General features: G+C 40.4%; 1 protein-coding gene across 3 annotated transcripts in view; it reads right to left on the reverse strand.

Moving 5' to 3' along the window:
• Positions 1-19,920, reverse strand: part of LOC132377693 (host cell factor 1-like) — a 139,213-nt gene that overhangs the window by 24,671 nt on the left and 94,622 nt on the right. For all 3 annotated transcript variants that reach the window (XM_059943924.1, XM_059943925.1, XM_059943923.1), the window contains 2 exons: positions 17,952-18,070; positions 15,832-15,972 (listed from right to left, as the gene is read on the reverse strand). In XM_059943924.1, coding sequence (XP_059799907.1) covers positions 15,832-15,972; positions 17,952-18,070 — 260 coding nt within the window. The remainder of the gene's footprint in view (positions 1-15,831; positions 15,973-17,951; positions 18,071-19,920) is intronic.

Genomic DNA, 19,920 nt, shown 5'->3' on the forward strand with positions numbered 1-19,920 from the left:
TATGTCCTCTCATATTAAACATTTCTGACAGGGAAAAAAAAATCACTGGCTGTTCACTCCATCTGTGCTTCTTAATCTCTTGTAACTCTATCATCATCCTTTGCTCCAAAGAGAAAAGCCTTAACTTCTCCTCATAAGACATGCTTTCTAATCCAGGCACCATTTATCCCTGGTAAATCTCTCGGCACCCTCTCGAAAGCTTCCACATCCTTCCTATAATGAGACGACCAGAAATGAACACAATACCCATTTAAATAACCAGTTTCTGAATTTAAATACACAGTCACAATCTTGAACAGCAAGTCCCTCATTCTAGCCACTTTTTGGACAATGGCTCCTCAAAACTTCTACAGATTTTATAAGTGGTGCTAATGGATATCTGATTTGGATTTCTAGACTGGGTTATCAAACAGGGAGGATATTGGTCAGGAGTGAAGATATTACCCCCCTCCACAGAAAGTGAAAAAAGTTTAAAAAATATTTTCCACTCTAATAGGGAGAAAGATCTATGGTGAAATTCATGCTATATTCACTTTAAGGACAACAGCAATGACACTTCTTCATATATGAGCAAGGCGTCAACCTGGTGCTGTACTCAGTCGTGGGGATCAAATCCATAACCTGGCACAGTGAACAGCACTTCCAATGTGAATCATGCAGACAATTTGAGGGGGTTGTGCAAGTAAATACAAGCTCTTCTTTTAAATGCCCTATTATGCAAAGAATTCCCTACATTAATACTGCAGATAAAAGCCTGTACTTCTGAATTGCTGCCTCACTAGTGGGTCTAAGAGAATGAAAGTATCTTTCTGGCCATCACAATTTGATTAGATGTGATAACAGAATACAAGACTGCACGTCCTTTCAGTCGATATTTCAGAACTGAAAGGTCACACCCACCAGTACAGGTTGTATGCAGCCCCAGATCACTAGGCAAAACAGGTCAAGAGGAGAAGCTCAACGTCTTTAAAATTATGGAGTGGCCAGAGTACAAATGGAAAATGAGATGAGGAGTGAGAGTATAGATGGAGGTGGAGTCTCAGGGTAGTATGTATACATATATATACTTCGATAATAGAGGGCTGGTCACAAGGTTTGTTCTGCTCCTAAACCTGTCTGTTCATATGAAGGGGATTGATTCTCTGGGGGTGGGGGGGGTTATGTAAAGCTTCATCCATGGCATCAGGGTGGGGAGAAAGGAGGTTAGAAAAGCTATGGTGATGTGGACCGGGAAGGCAAGGAGCGCAAAGGATGTTCTGTGTTCATACAACAATGAGGTCCAATCCATCACCGAGTATCTGAGATGAATCCAGTGGGGGGAGGTTGAAGTGTTGGAAGTTATCAACCATGTTGGTACTGATGAATCAGGCAGGCAGGAAAGCCAAAAATGATTAAAATGGGCACCAAAAGTAGTAATCTCTGGATTGTCACAACTTCTTCTTGCAGTGATAGTGCAAGCATAGCTGCAGAAAGAATGCAGGGTACAGTATGTTTGATTCCTGGGGCTTCCAGCGAATACATCCTGCATGATATAAACAAACCAGATTCTGCTGATGCTGGAAATCCAGAGCACACACACAAAGTTCTGGAAGAACTCAGCAAGTCAGGCAGTATCTGTGGAGGGGAATAAACAGTCAACAGATTATCAGGACTGGGACTTCGTCAGAGCCTGTGTGACCCAGAGGAGTTGTATCTCTATGCAGTGTGGAGACAAAAGGGTGGGTGGGGCAAGGGTTATGGATCCACTCATATTCTGAAGGCCATCATGTGGAGAAAATGCACAAAAGCAAATTGTGGAGAAATTAGAATTCTGCTAATTCAGGGGTCGGCAACGTTTACCACTGAAAGAGCCAATATGGACCCATTTCCCACAGAAAAGAAAACACTGGGAGCCACAAAACCCGTTTGACATTTAAAATGAAATAACACTGCATACAATGTTTTTTTTGCCTTTATGCTATGTATAAACAAACTATAATGAGTTGCATTTATGAAATTGATGAACTCCTGCAGAGAAAACGAAATTACATTTCTGCATGCAACAAAAACATTTTGAACTCCGAAAAAAAGACGTTGGGTTGAAGGTTACTCCATAGGTAGCCTACCTTGGATCGAAGAATTAAAAGAAAGCGCACACTGGCGGGTGTCAGGCATTGGCAGTGGTGATGTATATTAATAGCGATAAAAAACACGTTGTAGTGGTGTAGCGCTACACGCAGTGCTAAAATAAAGACACTGCTGTCAAAGGTAACTTTATTCGAACTAAACAGCCTTGATTTAAAGCCTCCCTCAACCTGTCCCCGTGGGCGCGGATGCTCCAAAAGACACGTACTCACAAACCTCCGTAGGCTATCTCACTATCTCCCTTAGCCGGAACAGTGGCTAATTGTGAGCCGGTTCGGATGTGCCAGGAAATGGGGTGTCCTCAACGTTTTTAGATTGTACAAGATCACCATAATCTTCAAATTTCAAATTACATTTCAAAAACTAACAAACTACCGGGAGCCGCAGCACAGAGATCAAAGAGCCGCGGGTTGCCGACCCTTGTGCTAGTTCTAACAATGTTGACTCTTTCTCTTTCTACAGATGCTGTCTGAACGTCTCCCACAGTCACAATAGACAGACAGACATACTTTATTGATCCTGAGGGAAATTGGGTTTCGTTACAGTCGCACCAACCAAGAATAGTGTAGAAATATAGCAATATAAAACCATAAATAATTAAATAAGTAAATAATTCCAAGTGGAAATAAGTCCAGGACCAGCCTATTGGCTCAGAGTGTCTGACCTCCAAGGGAGGAGTTGTAAAGTTTGATGGCCACAGGCAGGAATGACTTCCTATGACGCTCAGTGTTGCATCTTGGTGGAATGGTCTCTGGCTGAACATACTCCTGTGCCTAACCAGTACATTATGAAGTGGATGGGAGACATTGTCCAAGATGGCATGCAACTTGGACAGCATCCTCTTTTCAGACACCACCGACAGAGTCCAGTTCTACCCCCACAACATCACTGGCTTTACGAATGAGTTTGTTGATTCTGTTGGTGTCTGCTATCCTCAGCCTGCTGCCCGCTATCCTCAGCCTGCTGCCCAGCACACAACAGCAAACATGATAGCACTGGCCACCACAGACTCATAGAAAATCCTCAGCATCGTCCGGCAGATGTTAAAGGACCTCAGTCTCCTCAGGAAATAGAGACGGCTCTGACCCTTGTAGACAGCCTCAGTGTTCTTTGACCAGTCCAGTTTATTGTCAATTCGTATCCCCAGGTATTTGTAATCCTCCACCATGTCCACATTGACCCCTTGGATGGAAACAGGGGTCACTGGTGCCTTAGCCCTCCTCAGGTCCACCACCAGCTCCTTAGTCTTTTTCACATTAAGCTACAGATAATTCTGCTCACACCATGTGACAAAGTTTCCCACCGAAGCCCTGTACTCCGCCTCATCTCCCTTGCTGATGTATCCAACTATGGCAGAGTCATCAGAAAACTTCTGAAGATGGCAGTAGTTGTAGTCCGAGTTTAGTTATCAGGAAAACATCTAACCTTTGATCCCCAATTACCACCCCTTCCACCTGTTCATAATGATTTGGCTAAATGTAGAATAAAGCATTGCTAGATTCAAATCTTTAAAAAAACGATGATCATAATCGGGAAGAAAAGGACACTTGAGGGAAAAAGTCAAATTCAGTGGCTGAAAACGAATCAAACAATGGGCAGTCCATAGAGGCATGACTTTGTACAATCTAGGTAAAATCTCAACAGAATTCTATAGACAATAGAGTCGAGATTGAATAGAAAGAGATAAGTCCCCAGGGTCTGATATACCCGTGGTAATTAAGAGAGATAAAGAGATTGCTGGGGCATTGACCAATGTCTTTGTGTCTCTAGTCACAGGTGAGGTCCTGGAGGACTCAGAAGTAGTTAAAATTGTTTTATTATGCAAGAAGGGAACCAGAGATGATCCTGGAAACTATGGACCAGTGAATCTCATATCAGTGGTAGGATCTTACTAGAAAGAAGTCATGAGCATTTGGAAAACCATGGCCTAATTAGGGAGAGCCAGCATGCCTTTGTGTGGGACAAATCATGTCATAGGAAGGGCAAGTAGTTTTGAGGAAGTAGAGAGGATACAGAAGGATAACACAGATTAGGAGAATGGGTAAAGAAATGGCAGATGAAATATGGTGTCGGGAAGTGTATGGTCATGCATTTTTGTAGAAGAAATGAAACGCTTGACTATTTTCTAAATGGACAGAAAATACAAAAAACTGAGATACAAAGGGACAGGAGTTCTTGTGCAGGATTCCCTAAAGGTTAATCTGCTGGTTGTCTAAGCCCTTCTGTTGCCTCTCTACTTTCTCAAAACTACCTGCCTCTCCATCCATCTTCATATCATCTGAAAATCCAAGTACACAACATCAACTGATTCTCCTTTGTCTATCCTGCTTGTTATTTCTTCAAAGAATTCCAACAGATTTGCTAGGCAAGATTTTCCCCTGAGGAAACCATGCTGACTACAGCAATTTTATCATGTGCCTCTGAGTACCCTGAGACCTCATACTTGATAATGGACTCCCAACATCTTCCTAACCACCAAAATCAGACTAACTGGCCTATTGTTGTCTTACTGCATCTTTCCCTTCTTGAAGTGTGGACTGACATTTGCAATTTTCCAGTCTTCCAGAATCACTCCAGAATCTAGCGGTTCTTGAAAGATCATTACTAATAACTCCATGATCTCTTCAGCCACCTCTTTTAGACAGTGGGGTGTACATCACCTTGTCCAAGTGACTTATCTACTTTCAGACCTTTCCTTCTTAGTAATGCTAATTTCATGACTCTGACACCTGGAGCTTCCACTATACTGCTGGTGTCTTCCACAGTGAAAGCTGGTGCAAAATGCTTAATCAGTTCTTCAGCCATTTCTTTGTCCCCTAATACTACCTCTCTAGCATCGTTTTTCAGTGATCCGATATCCACTCTCGCCTCTCTTTTATACTTTATGCATCTGAAGAAACCTTTGGTTTCTTTAATATTATTGGCTAGCTTATTTTTGTATTCCATCTTTACCTTCTTAATGACTTTTTTTAGTTGCCTTGTTGGTATTTAAAAGCTTCCTAATCCTTCCTAACTTCCTACTAATTTTTGCTCTATTATATGCCCTCTCTTTGGTTTTTGTGGTGGTGTTGACTTCCCTTATTAGTCACGGTTCTGTCATCTTGCCTTTAGAATACTCTTTGGGATGTATAAATAACCTGGATGAAAATGTGGATTAGTAAATTTGCAGATTGGTGGTGTTGTGGATAGCATATTTGACTGGCAAATAATACAGCAGGATATAGATCAGGTGCAAATATGGGTTGAGAAATGCCAGATGGAGTTTAACCTGACCAAACGTGAAGTGTTGCATTTTGATAGTCATATGTAAAGAGAGAGTACACTATTAAGAGCAAAACCCTTAACAGTGTTGATGACCATAGGGATCTTGAATTCCAAATTCAAAGCTCCTTGAAATGGCTACACATTTTCTTAGAATGGTTAAATAGGCATATGGCATGCTTGCTATTTTTAGTTAAGGCACTGAGTTTAAAAGTCAGGAAGTTAAGTTGCATCTTTATGAAACTTTAGCTTGTAATGTTTAATACCAAAGGGTGTGCATTTAGAGTGAGAGGGGATGATTTCAAAGGAGATGTGAGGAGCAATTCTGTTTTTAATACGCACATTGTTGGGTGTCTGGAATATGCAGCCTGAAGTGATGATACAGGCAGATACATTACAGAATTTTAATATATGTTTAGATAGGCACATGAATATGAGGAAAACTGAAGGATATGGACATTATATAGTCAAAGGGGATTAGTTTAGTTGCTCATTTGATTACTAATTTAATTGGTTCTGCACAACATTGTGGGCTGAAGGGCCTGTTCCTGTGGTGTACTGTACTATGCTCTATGTTCTAGATGTAAGACGAAAACTAGTTTTAAGATGAAAACTGGGGTTAATATGGGAAGCTTAGAGCAGAAGTGAAAATGGGAATCAGGTCAAAGAGAAAGTATGAGAATACATAATTTAAAAGGGCAATAAATAGAGAACAGATAGTAAGAGGAGGAGTGGGACTGATCACAGGCTAAAAGAGTAGACAGAACTGCAGTATACTTTACAAAGAAACATAAAAGCCAAAATCAAGGAAAAAGATGGAGAGTGACGATACTGTATAGGGTAAAATTCGAAGTGGTGATACTAGAAAGTAAGTTGTATTTAATGGTATGTAAATCATAGTAACACAGAACACCATACGACAGTACAGGCCCTTCGGCCCACATGTTGTGCCAACCTTTTAACCTACTCTAAATTCAATCTAACCCTCCTTCTTAAATAACCCTCCATGTGCCCATTAAAGAGTCTCTTAAGTGCCCCTAAAGGATCCACCTCTACCACCACCCCTGGCAGTGCATTTCATGCACCCACCACTCTCTGTGTAAAGAACTTACCTGTGATATCCCCCCTATACTTTCTGCCAAACACCTTAAAATTATGCCTTCTTGTATTAGCCATTTCCACCCTGGGAAAAGATCTATCTATGCCTCTTCTAATCTTGTACACCTCTATTAAGTCACCTCTCATCCTCCTTTGCTCAATTGTTGATGGATGTCTGAGGTTTCACTAAGTGTTTGAGTGCCAGATATGTATTTACCAACTGGATGATGTCCATTTGGACAAGCCAAATGGGTAAATTGGCTCAGGCTCAGGAAATCAGTATGACCGGGAAGCCGGACTGTGAAATACAAACATCTTCCAACCTGCATTATCAGAGCTTTATGTATCAGTGTAAGGAAAGTACTGAGGTTGAATTAAATTCCACCCTGTGAATCTAACAAGGACCAAAATAAGACAGGTTGCAGTAGGTCTTTATGACATTTGCTACTAGTTAACACCAAGAGTAATCCTTTTTCTCCCCAAATATCTTAATATTGTGAAAATGGATGCATGGGGTAGAAGTTAAAAGAAAAGTTGCAGACAACAAAACTTGAGTGTGGTTACGAACAGCTGCAGTGAAAGACTTTAAGAAAATGTGTATGGACTCTAGGGACAGTAATTCAAATACAAATAAACTTTAATGGCGAGAGTTGTAGTGTGAATCAATTTGGTGGAAGAATAAGATCAACTACAGGGAACAAGGTGGGGTGGAGGGTGTCATACAAGTTAAGAGTGCAACTGGAAAGGATCCAGTACCTTACAGAAGAGGGGCAGCTCATAAGCAAGGAAGGAACGTCTGAATGGAGTTGGACCTCCTTTACAATCAAGATGAGGAAGAACTTCTTCAGCCAGAAGGTGGTAAATCTGTGGGGTCTGTTGCCATGAAGGGCAGTGAAAACCAAGTCATCAGGTGCATACAAGGCTGAAATGGATAGTTTATTGATGATAAGCAGGTTGAGAGTTATGAAGAATAATGAGCTTAACAAAAATAGCCATGAATAGCCATAAAGGACAGACCAATGGGTGAATAGCAAATTCTACTCCAAAATATTATGGTCCAAGTCATATTGAATCATGGTGAGAGTGTTCTGGATTGGCAAATCCTGTAGTTTGAGAGAAAGAAGCTAAAATCATATGTATCAGTGTTACAGTGCATTATAGAGCATGAGAGGGGGGCTGACCAAAGTTGATTGGAAGGAGGCACTAGCAGGGATAACGGAAAAACAACAATGGCTGGAATTCCTGAGAGCAATTCAGAAGGCACAGGGTAGGTTCATCCCAAAGAAATAATGTTGTAAAGGGAGGATGAGGCAAAGGGAAGTCATAGACAGCATAAAAGCCAGAGGGGGCAAATAATGGAGCAAAAAATAGTGGGAAGTTAGAAGATTGGGAAACTTTTAAAAATCAACAGAAGGCAACTAAAAAGCAGTAAGAAAAGAGAAAGTGAAGGTAAGCTAGCCAATAATATAAAAAGGATAGCAAAAGATACTTCAGATATATAAACAGTAAGAGAGGTGAGAGTGTATATCAGATCATTGGAAAATGATGCTGGAGAGTTAGTGGGGGAGTGGGGAAACTAAAGAAGTGGAGGACAAACTTCATAAGTATTTTGCATCAGTCTTCACTGTGGCAGACACCAGTAGAATGTCAGAAATTCGAAAGTATTAGGGGGCAGGTAGTAATAAGGAGAAGGACTTGGGAAGCTGAAAGGTCTGAAGGTAGATAAATAACCTGGACCAGATTGACTACACCCCAGAGTTCTGAAAGAGGTAACTAATGAAACTGTAGAGAAGTAGTCATCTTTCAAGCATCACTAGATTTTGGAATGGTTCTGGAGGGCTGGAAAATTGCAAGTGTGATCAGTTTAATTTCTTGTTTCTCAACTCTGCCTTCTTAAAATCTTGTTAGCCTGACTTCAGTGGTTGATAAGATATTGAAATCCATTATTAAGGATGTTGTTTTTGGGTAATTTGAAGGCACATGATAAAATTAGCCTAAGTCAGCATTTTTTTCCTTAAGCAGTAATCTTCGCCGACAAATCTGTTGGAATTCTTTGTTAAAATAATAGGCAGGATGGACAAAGGAGAGTTAATAGATGTTCTTATTTGGATTTACAGAAGGCCTTTGACAAGTGCCACACAATGAGGCTGCTTAACAAGGTAAGAGCCCATGGTTTTACTGGAAAAATACTAACATGAATAGAATATTGGCTGACTGGCCGAAGGAAAAGAGCGAGAATAAAGTTGTGTTCTGCAGTTGTTGGTATTCTTTTCACAGCATATGTCAATGATTTGGATGACAGAATTGATGGCTTTGTGGCTAAGTCTGTAGACGATATGAAAATAGTGCTGATGAAGCTGGGACTCTGCAGAAGGACCTAAACAGATTAGAAGAATGGGCAAAGTAGTGGCATATGGAATTGTATGGTCACGCACTTCGTTAGAATGAATAATGGCATAGACTGTCTTCTAAATGAGAAGTGAATTCAGAAATCAAGAGTTGCAAAGGGACTTAGAAGTCCTTGTGCAGGATTCCTGGAAGGTTAACTTGCATGTTCAGTTAGTGTTAAGGAAGGCAAATGCAATGTTAGTATTAAAAGCTTTATAAGGCATTGTTCAAACCACACTTGGGAGTACTATGAGCAGTTTTGGGCCCCTTATCCAAGTAAAGATGTGCTGGTATTGGAGAGGATTTAGAGGAGGTTCACAAGAATGATTCTGGGATTGAAAGAGCTAATGTTTGATGAGTATGTGATGGCTCTGGGGCTTAGAAGAACAATGAGGGATCTCAATGAATATTGAAAGACCTAGATAGATTGGAAGTGGAGAAAATGTTCCCTATAGCACTGGAGTCCAAGACCAGAGAATCAGAATCAGGTTTATTATCACCAGCATGTGATGTGAAATTTATTAACTTAGCAGCAGCAGTTCAAAGCAATACATAATCTAGCAGAGAGAGAAAAATCATAATAATAAATAAACACAATTATAAATAAACAAGTAAACCAATTACATATATTGAACAGATATTTTAAAATGTGCAAAAACAGAAATACTGTATATTAAAAAAAAGTGGGGTAGTGTCCAAACCTTCAATATCCATTTAGGAATGGGATAGCAAAAGGGAATAAGCTGTTCCTGAATAGCGTAGAAGGTTGAGGGGGGATTTGATAGAGGTATTTAAAATTATGAGGGGGATAGATAGAGTTGATGTGGATAGGCTTTTTCCATTGAGAGTAGGGAAGATTCAAACAAGAGGACATGAGTTGAGAGTTAGGGGGCAAAAGTTTAAGGGTAACACGACGGGGAATTTCTTTACTCAGAGAGTGGCAGCTGTATGGAATGAGCTTCGAGTAGAAGTGGTAGAGGCAGGTTCGGTATTGTCATTTAAAGTAAGATTGGATAGGTATATGGACAGGAATGGAGGGTTATGGGCTGAGTGTGGGTCAGTTGGACTAGGTGAGAGTAAGCGTTCGGCACGGACTAGAAGGGCCAAGATGGCCTATTTCCGTGCTGTAATTGCTATATGATTATTTGTTGACATATCAAAACTCTTCAAACTCCTAATAAAGTATAGCTGCTGTCTTGCATTCTTTATGACTGCATCGGTATGTTGGGACCACGTTAGATCCCCAGAGATCATGATACCGAGGAACTTGAAGTTATATCGTCAGCAAATTTGTAGATGGTATTTGAGCTATGCCTAGCTACACAGTCATGTGTATATAGAGAGCAGAGAAGTGGGCTAAGCACACACCCCTGAGGTGCGCCAGTGTAGATCGTCAGCGAGGAGAATATGTTATCACCAATCCACTCAGACTGTGGTCTTCCGGTTAGAAAGTCGAGGATCCAATTGCAGAGGAGGTACAGAGGCCTAGGTTCTGCAACTTCTCAATCAGGATTGTGGGAATGATGGTATTAAATGCTGAGCTACAGTATCCTGACGTAGGTGTTTGTGTTGTCTAGGTGGTCTAAAGCCGTGTGGAAAGCCATTGAGATTACGTCTGCCGTTGACTTATTGTGGTAATAAGCAAATTGCAATGGGTCCAGGTTCTTGCTAAGGCAGGAGTTCAGTCTAGTCATAACCAACCTCTCAAAGCATTTCATTACTGTTGATGTGAGTGCTACTGGGCGATAGTCATAAAGGCAGACCATGTTATTCTACTTAGGCACTGGTATAATTGTTCCCTTTTTGAAGCAAGTGGGAACTTCTGCCCGTAGCATTGAGAGGTTGAAAATGTCCTTGAATACTCCCACTAGTTGGTCGACACAGGTTTTCAGAACCTTACCAGGTACTCCATCAGGACCTTCTGCCTTGCGAGGGTTCACTCTCTTTAAAGAGACTAACATCAGCCTCTGAGACACAGATCATAGGGCACTACTTCAGAATACAAGGGTGTCCCCTTTAGAACACAGATGAAGAAGAATATTTAGCCAGAGGTTGGTGAATCTGTGAATTCATTGCTACAGACAGCTGTGAAGCCCAGGTCATTTGGGTATTTTTAAAGCAGTAGGTTCTTGATTAGTGTCAAAGGTTACAGGGATAAATCAAGAAAATAGGGTTGAGAGGATAATAAATTAGCCATGATGGGAGTGGCAGAGCAGACTCGATGGGCTAAATGGTCTAACTTGGCTCCTATGTATTATGGGAACCTGCAGGTGGTGGTACCCATGTGTTATGTTTTGTAACTCCAAAATATAAACTAATTGAATGAAAACGCAGAGCAGGGAGATGTGTGTCGACTTCAATTTTTTACTTTAGTGAGGTGCATACACCTGACGTAGTGGCATAATGACGTAGCACATTCACACTCTTTTACATATAACTAGTAATAAACTACGTAAACAACAAAGAATACTTAACCAAACAATATAACTCAAAAATATTGCTATAATATTAAATACACACTTCTCACTGCTTAGTTATAACTCCGGCTCAATATAGAATGCGTCTCAACTATACAGTACGTTGTCGAAATATTCAACCACCAACCATATGTTCACATAAATGAGTATTACATCCAGGGATTTTGATCAATTTAACTGACAATTTGTATTTGTGAATCACATGCTCCTTTTTTCACAGTACAGCTCAAAAAACAGCATGATAAAAATTGAATTGTCAGCTGTTAAAAGTATTATCTCCCTTTGCTCAGTACTTAGTTGAACCACCTCAAGCAACTATTATAGCCAGTAATGTTTTTAGATAAGTCTCTGTTAGCTTGACACAACATGATGGAACAAGATTTGCCCATTCCTCCTTGCAAAATTGCTCAAGCTGTGCCAGGTTATTTGGAGAGTGGCAGTGGACAGCAATCTTGAGGTCTTGCCAGAGATGTTCGATCGGGTTAAGGGTAAAACTCTGACTGGACCACTAAAGGACATCAATTTTCTTCATTTGAAGCCACTCCATGGTTGTTCTGTCACTGTCCTGCTGAAAGATGAACTTCCTTCTCTGGATTAAACTTTCTAGCAGGCTTTTACCAGGAGCTCTCTGTATTTAGCACTATTCATCTTTCCATCAATCCTGACCAAATTTCCAGTACATGTTGCTGAAAAAAATCCCCATAACATGATGCCATCTTCACTATACTTTACACCAGGGATGGTGTTACTTGGCTGATGCACAGTATTAGATTTATGCCACATGTATTGTTTAGTGATAAGTCCAAAAAGATCCACTTTAGTCATCCAACCACATGACCTTACTCTACAACTTTACAGTATCTTCTAAGTGACACTTTACAAAGTCTTTCCGGGCAAAGATTTTTTTTATGAGCCAGGGCTTCTTCCTTTGTCTCTCTTCCATAAATACTCTATTTGTGCAAGGCCTTAAGCGTTTGTAGAGCCATGAACATCAACTCCAGTTGCACCTACTGACTTCTGCAGCTCTCTCAAGAGTGACTTTTGGTGTCACAGTAGCCTTCTTATAAGTGCTGTTCTTCCCCAGTGACTAAGTTTAGAGGGGCAGCCTGGCCCAAGCAGTGTGTCTATGGTTTTATATTTTTTCCACGTTTTCATGATGGACTGCACTGAGCTCTGTGGCATGTTCAGTGCCTTTGAGATGGTCTTGTATCCTTCCCCAGATTTGTGCTTCTCTATCATCATTTCCTTGACTTGTCTTGAATGTTCTTTTGTCTTCATTTTAGTTTGGTTTGTTGAAAATCTGCTACACTGTTGGACTTTACAGAGGGAGGGGGGGGATTTACTGAAAACAGGTGATCCTCCAATTTTCTACATCAAAAATTGTGTGAGTTGGTAAGATAATACCGTATATATTGCATATGAGGAAAGTTAGTATAGCAATTACAAAGGGGATGAATACCTTTTTAGCCTCACAATCGTATTTTAATTTTAGTACATTGTTGACCGATTTTAGAATTTTCTTTTGATTTGACATGATGCACAATATTTTGTAGATTAGCTCAAAATTACTTCAATTATATTTTAAATTTAGAAAATGAGACAGTAAAATGTGAAAATAGTTGTGGGCGATCAAGGCGCTGTATGTATGCATGTATTTATTCATGCGTGTACACGCACCTATTCACAGCATTTTAAGATTTAAAATGTCCCATTCAGGCCTAAGGATTTGATCGCCGTGGAGGATTTTTTACTATTGTGGGATAGCATCTTTCTGACAAGGAGGGATCACTCTGCTTGACCAGACCGCACCTAGAGTATTGTGTGCGGTTTTGGTCCCCTAATCTGAGGAAAGACATTCTTGCCATAGAGGGAGTACAGAGAAGGTTCACCAGATTGATTCCTGGGATGGCAGGACTTTCATATGAAGAAAGACTAGATCGACTAGGCTTATACTCACTGGAATTTAGAAGATTGAGGGGGGATCTTATTGAAACGTATAAAATTCTAAAGGGATTGGACAGGCTAGATGCAGGAAGATTGCTTCTGATGCTGGGTAAGTCCAGAATGAGGGGTCACAGTTTAAGGATAATGGGGAAGCCTTTTAGGACCGAGATGAGGAAAAACTCCTTCACACAGAGAGTGGTGAACCTGTGGAATTCTCTGCCACAGGAAACAGTTGAGGCCGGTTCATTGGCTATATTTAAGAGGAAGTTAGATATGGCCCTTGTGGCTAAAGGGATCAGGGGGTATGGAGAGAAAGCAGGTACAGGGTTCTAAGTTGGATGATCAGCCATGATTATACAGAATGGCGGTGCAGTCTCGAAGGGTCGAATGGCCTACTCCTGTACCCATTTTCTATGTTTCTATGACAGGAGAGACTTGTGGATGTGAAACAATCTCAAGTTCTGGGGCCTCCTCTGTGGTGGATGTAGGACAGCCCTGGGACTGCAGGAAGTGGTTCTGACACCTTTCTTCTCCAAGATGCTCTTAGCATCTTCTGAATATGTTGCCATTCCAAACAGTGCATGGCAAGCTGTTTAGACCTTGCAATTGCCTCTCCGAGGTTTCCATTGAAACAATGATTTCAACTACTCTTTTAAATGTATGTAACCCTCTAACCGGGCTCATATACAGATTTGGCTCATTAGCCAGCTCTGCCAACAGTATGTGACTCAGCGGTGAGAAGGCCACCTTTCATAAACAATATACATCTAGGGTGTGTATGATTTGGGGTTCAACAAAACAGGAACCGTATCTTCCAAAACTGGTTATTTGGGGGTGTACCCATGGTTTGCATGAAAACACTCGCCATCTTTTTGAACTCCCCTCAAAAACCACGTTGAACAAGCTGGCACACTCCCCCATTCTCTCTCAGGAGTACTGACTTTCCCTCTTAGAGCCATTCATCTGCAAAGCACTCCTTGCAACAGGGACTCTCCTTGCCACAGTATTCTGCTGCATTTTCCCTCCAGTCCTCTCCACAGCTCCCACCAAAAAGACCCCTAAACAGACCACTGTCTGTCACAAATCTCTCTCCGCCCTGCTCTCTCTAGAACTTTCTCCCAATCCCACTATCCTAATTGGCTGACGCAACATTCTTAAGTTAAACAACAGGGCTTCTTACCTTTGGCCAAAACAAAAACAATGTACTGCAGGACATACTGCTTTTGCAGAAACTGCTAAGATGAAATACCTACAGCATAGCAGTAGAAATCTTAACCAGGACATTACATGTAAACTATGCTTCAGTTAGAAGCCATTTCTGAGTGCTTTCTTGTAAGATTCCATAATCTAAATGATCTCTCAGTGCATCTAGCCCATCACTGAACTGACAATGCTCAATTTCTTCAATTCAACCACATACGCTGAAATGGACTCCCCTTCCTTTTGATTTTGCTTATGAAACCATAAGTGTTTTCTAAGCCAACAATGGGAGTGGTTCTAAATGCCCTTTCATGGCATCAGCAAATATAATTTCGGCTGGTGTGGTTGGAACAGTCAAACTTCTAAGCAAACTGTATGCCTTTCCACCAAATGCACTCAGTAACACTGGCGCTCACTTTTCACTGGCGATTTCATTTGCTTCAAAATATTGCTCAATTTGCTCAGTATACAATATTCAGTTATCTTTTGAGCAATCAAATACATCTATCTTTCTAATGCGGCCAGCCATTTCTGCTTATTTATTTATTATTATTAGCACCCGCTGACTGTTTATGACCCCGTGAATTATACCTGTTTGCAGCCTTTTTTTAAACTTGACCGTCTCTGTCCCTTCCTGAAGCACATGCTGTGCCTTTTTCTGTAACTCAAACATCTTAGGCTTGTTCATCTCAAACTTGAGATGTTCGTCTCAAACATCTTCATCGGCACTGTTATGTTTTATAACTCCAAAACATAAATCTGATTGAAAGAAAAATGCAGAGCTAGGAGGTGCATGTCTGCATCATTTTTTGACTTTAGTGAGGTGCGCACACATGGCTTAGTGGTGTAATGACATACTTTTACATACAACCCACAATGAACTATGTAAATAATAAACAATGCTGAACCAAACAATATATTTACAATATTACTGAAATATTAAATACCCTACACCATGCACCTGCCAAGCTTGTCTTCATTGTGTCTTGGAGCAGCTGGAATAGCCTAGGTAAGGACATGCCATGCACTGTCACTATGCTTTGTTGACGTAGGAAATGAATGTCTGGAGTGGTGGATGTGGGACCATCACACAGAATGGTCTCCAATTGCCTGGATGGTGCTTAACCTGAGTTTTATCCAGAAAATAGGATAGTATCCTTGACTTCTGCCTTGTACAGTAGAAACATTTTGGAGCATTAGATGAGGACAACCAGCCTCTGATCTGCTTCATACTTGAAATATGCCACTAAAGATGGTCAGTATTTCTGGCAGGGATAAGGAAGTGATATGGTGCTTAGAAAACTAGCTCAAACAAAAATGATTTATAGTCACATCTTACCTCTTCTCCTTGGGAGCCCTCTGCAGGCAAATAATAGGAAACCACTACAGTGCTTGTAGTTTTAAATACGCCAACATCATACCACTGATTGGCTTCCTTCCTGTTGGTTGGCTTTGGTTGCACAGAAGATGCATCCTGTTTCTAAGGAATTGTATTAAAAAAAATATCAGTTAAGTATTCAGGTTTGAATTTGCACAAAAGATAACCGGTCACGTATTCAGCTTTAGATTTGCACAGCAGATAACCAAACAGAGCGAACATATTGCAATTACTTTGGAAAAGGGAGAATAGATCCAAAAAAAATGGCTGATAAATTTTTTTTAAAAACTGGGCAAATCCACTACAGGACATTTCTAAAAGGTACAAGTGACACAACCATTGGAAGATTTCACCCTCCTACAATAGGATTTGTGCAGCATCTTTATTACAGAGAATAAAGTACTTGGCATTGTTTTTTGTTCTCAAATCTAACAGACTATGAACCTATACTACATGTTACCATATCACTCTATTTTAGCATTGTAAGATCCATTATTGACGCTCTCTGCAAGTAAACTACATAACAATCCTTGTCATTTTCACCAAATTGCAATTGATTAAGAACACAGAACAGTACAGCACAACAAAGACCTTTCAGCCCACAATGTTGTGCCGACCTTCCAAGATCAATCTATCCCTTCTTTACCACCTAGTGGTGGTTGCCTGAAAGCCTGAGTGGGAATGCACTACGAGGCACCGTGCTATTCTCTTTCACGTGCTGGTCATCTGGATGAGACACAGATAGAGCGAGGTAATGGAGGCAATGGATAAGCACCAGAGCCTAGCGCCTTTGAATCAGGCTGCTTGGATCTCACAAAAACAGCTGGGGCACTTGAATTCCATTTCAAATTCTGGAACTTAAATAAAACCACGAAACCTAATTATTACCTCAATCACTCACATCTTGAACAGTTAGAACATAGAACATTACAGCACAGTACAGGCCCTTCAGCCCACGGATTTGTGCCGACCTTTTAATCGACACCAAGATCACTCTAACCCTTCCCTCCCACATAGCCCTCCATTTACCTATCATCCACGTGCCTACACAAATGTTTCTTAAATGTCTCTAATGCATGTGCCTCTTCCACAGCCCTGGCTGCATGTCCCCCCCACACACATCACTCTTTGTAAAACAAAACTTCCCTCTGACATCTCCCTAAACTTTCCTCCAATCACCTTAAAATTAAATCCCTGTGTATTAGCCACTTTATATAATAACAACATCATATTCAAGATCAAGATTGTTTAATGTTATTTCCAGTGCACAAGTGTAAAGGAGAATGAAATAATTGTTACTCTGGATCTGATGCAGCACAAAAAAAATACAATGAGATACAGAACACTTCAATAAAAACACAATAAATATAAATACATACATTGATTGTAGGTCCATAAAGTGACACTAGGCACAGCGGTATCTGCATATAAGGTGACAGACAGGAAATGATAAAGTTGGGGGTTGGGGGTGGGCTCGTGGACGGAGGTGTTGATCAGCCTTACTGTTTGGGCAAAGTCTCTTTTTGAGTTTGGTGGTCCTGGTGTGGATGCTATGTAGCCTCCTCCCTGATGGGAGTGGGTCAAACAGTCTGTAGGAAGATCCTTCATGATGTTACTGGCTTGGAAGTCAATATCAGATTTTAAGGCACAGTAACATTCCTCCAGCCTTTGCATAGCACATCAAGAGGGAGACACAAGAGACAGCAGATGTTGGAAATCTGGAGCAACCACCAAAAGCTGGAGAAACTTAATAGGTCAGGTAGCATTAGCAGAAAGAAAAAGACTGGCCCAGATGAAGGGTCATGATTGTCTGTTTTCCACCATTGATGCTGCCTGACTTGGTGAATTTCTTCAGCTCTTTCCTCCAGCAAGGGGGATCTGTTTTTCAGATTCCGATTCAGATTGAGGAACTAAGAATTTTCAAATTTAGGGAGCCAACAGCATATTATAATGCACCAGGACAAGTGCAGCTGATCTGCGAGAAATGTTTTCGATGCTGCAGCTTAGCTGTACAAGGCAATATATTTATATCATTATAACCAACAGATGCAATTATTATAGGTTCTTACAGAAGGACTCACCGATGCAGGAAGTCCAATTCCATTGGCTACTTGGGCTAAAGCAGTGGCTGCCTGTAGTTTCACTGGACTGGAAGCAGAGTTGGTTGATGGTGTCAGTAGAGAAGTGTATGGTGCCAGACCTGTTTTACAATGAAAGTTGTACCAATCAATATTCTTCGCAAACTGTATTTAAAAACACTCGGGACTCAGTTCCCATGCTCTGGCTGCTTATTGCTGCTATCCTATAATAAAATGAATATTCTGTTCAAAGTAGTATTTTTTCCAAGGTATAAACCCATATTCAACATATATGCTTTCAGATGTGTTGTCAATAACTCTATTCATACAGCACGTTTCCTAGCTGGTAGAAACATTCCATGCAACATCACTTGATGCTGAATAAAAATAAATTGATGTCAAGTCACATAATTGATATTAGACATGAACCCAAGCATGGTCAAAGAAAGTTGTTTTAAAGAAATCCTTTAAATATCTTTATTTTCTTCTGAATGCCTGCAAGAAAATGAATCTCAGAGTGACATATATGTATTTTGATAATGAATTTACTTGGATCTTTGACAGGAAGAAAAAAGGTTAGACCTTGTGAGTAACACACACAAAATGTTAGAAGAACTCAGCATGCCAAGCAGCATCTATGGAAGGTAAGAAAGTCGATGTTTCAGACCTAGACTGAAAGGAAGGAGGAATTAAGGAGGGTGGTCAAAGAGGCTAAGGAAAGAAATTCAAAGTTCAAAGTAAATTTATTATCAAATACATATATGTCATCTTATACGACCCTGAAATTCATTTTGAGAGGAAAGCTACAGAAATTTTGGTTTAGGCACTAGGCAATGTGTAAAATTTGAACCAGAATGCTAGGGGAAGCAAGCTGATTGGTCAAACTGATCAGATTGAATAAAGGAATTGGTAACATGAAGAGAACAGATAAGGAGTAACTTGGTAATGCTAATTAGATGATGCCCGTTTGGAAGAGAAAGGAGAGGAGAATGAAGGAGAATGGGAAGTAATATTTTCAGGAAAAACATCACTGCAACAACTACAAGGACTGATCAGCACTAAATGCATTTTTGGAATAGGGTACAACAACAAAGGTTCACAATAACTATGAATTTCATTACAGAGCTAATATTTACCAGCTATAGCCATTACATACATTAATCAAGAGTCAATGGCTTGTTTATGGAAATATTTTCTTGGGGAAAAATGTACATCTTGTAGTCTAAAAGGTAAATGATAATGTTAAAAAAATCATTTGGATGTTATAATATGAACAGGTTGCCAATACGCCGTACCATCATTGGCACACAATGGCTGTCAAAACTCTTGACAGGTCAACATAGACAGTACAGCTTAATTCATTGAAAGAAATTCTTGCATTTAAATTTGGAGCTAAAACTTTTAATTACTGTACTGATATCCAGCTGGGTCATTCCTACATTACATCACAGCTTTGAATTGGGCTCCTCCCACTTCACAACTAGATGGGATACAGAGCCCAATATCCTACTTGTTTTCTCACAGATCTAAAAAAAATAACCATTTACAGGCTATACAGAATTTTGATTGACTTGAGCACTCTCTCAATGGATTGTCCTTTGGCGTTACAAAATTGAAATAGCAGCCAAGAGAAACTTCTGACCACAAGAACTCCTGGATTATAATAAAAACTCAACTAGTTTACTGCCACACTATTATAAGCTTGCTGTGCTTTAGCTGTAGACCCACATTATCTGCCCAGATCAAAGCTCAAGCAAGACAATTTGTCAAACAACTATTCTGCCCTGTGAGCAGCTGTGGGTCCTGTAACTTTGCCCTCATCCCAAACACCACTTGGATTATCTGGGCTCTAAGCTCTCAGTTTGCCACCCAATAACCCATTTGATGTCATCCCAGATTTACTGTTAATGTATTTTTACTTTGTACATTTTAAATTTATTTAACAGACATTTGACAGCAAGAATGAGATATT

Source organism: Hypanus sabinus, chromosome 19 (assembly GCF_030144855.1).
Source record: "Hypanus sabinus isolate sHypSab1 chromosome 19, sHypSab1.hap1, whole genome shotgun sequence".
NCBI lineage: Eukaryota > Metazoa > Chordata > Chondrichthyes > Myliobatiformes > Dasyatidae > Hypanus > Hypanus sabinus.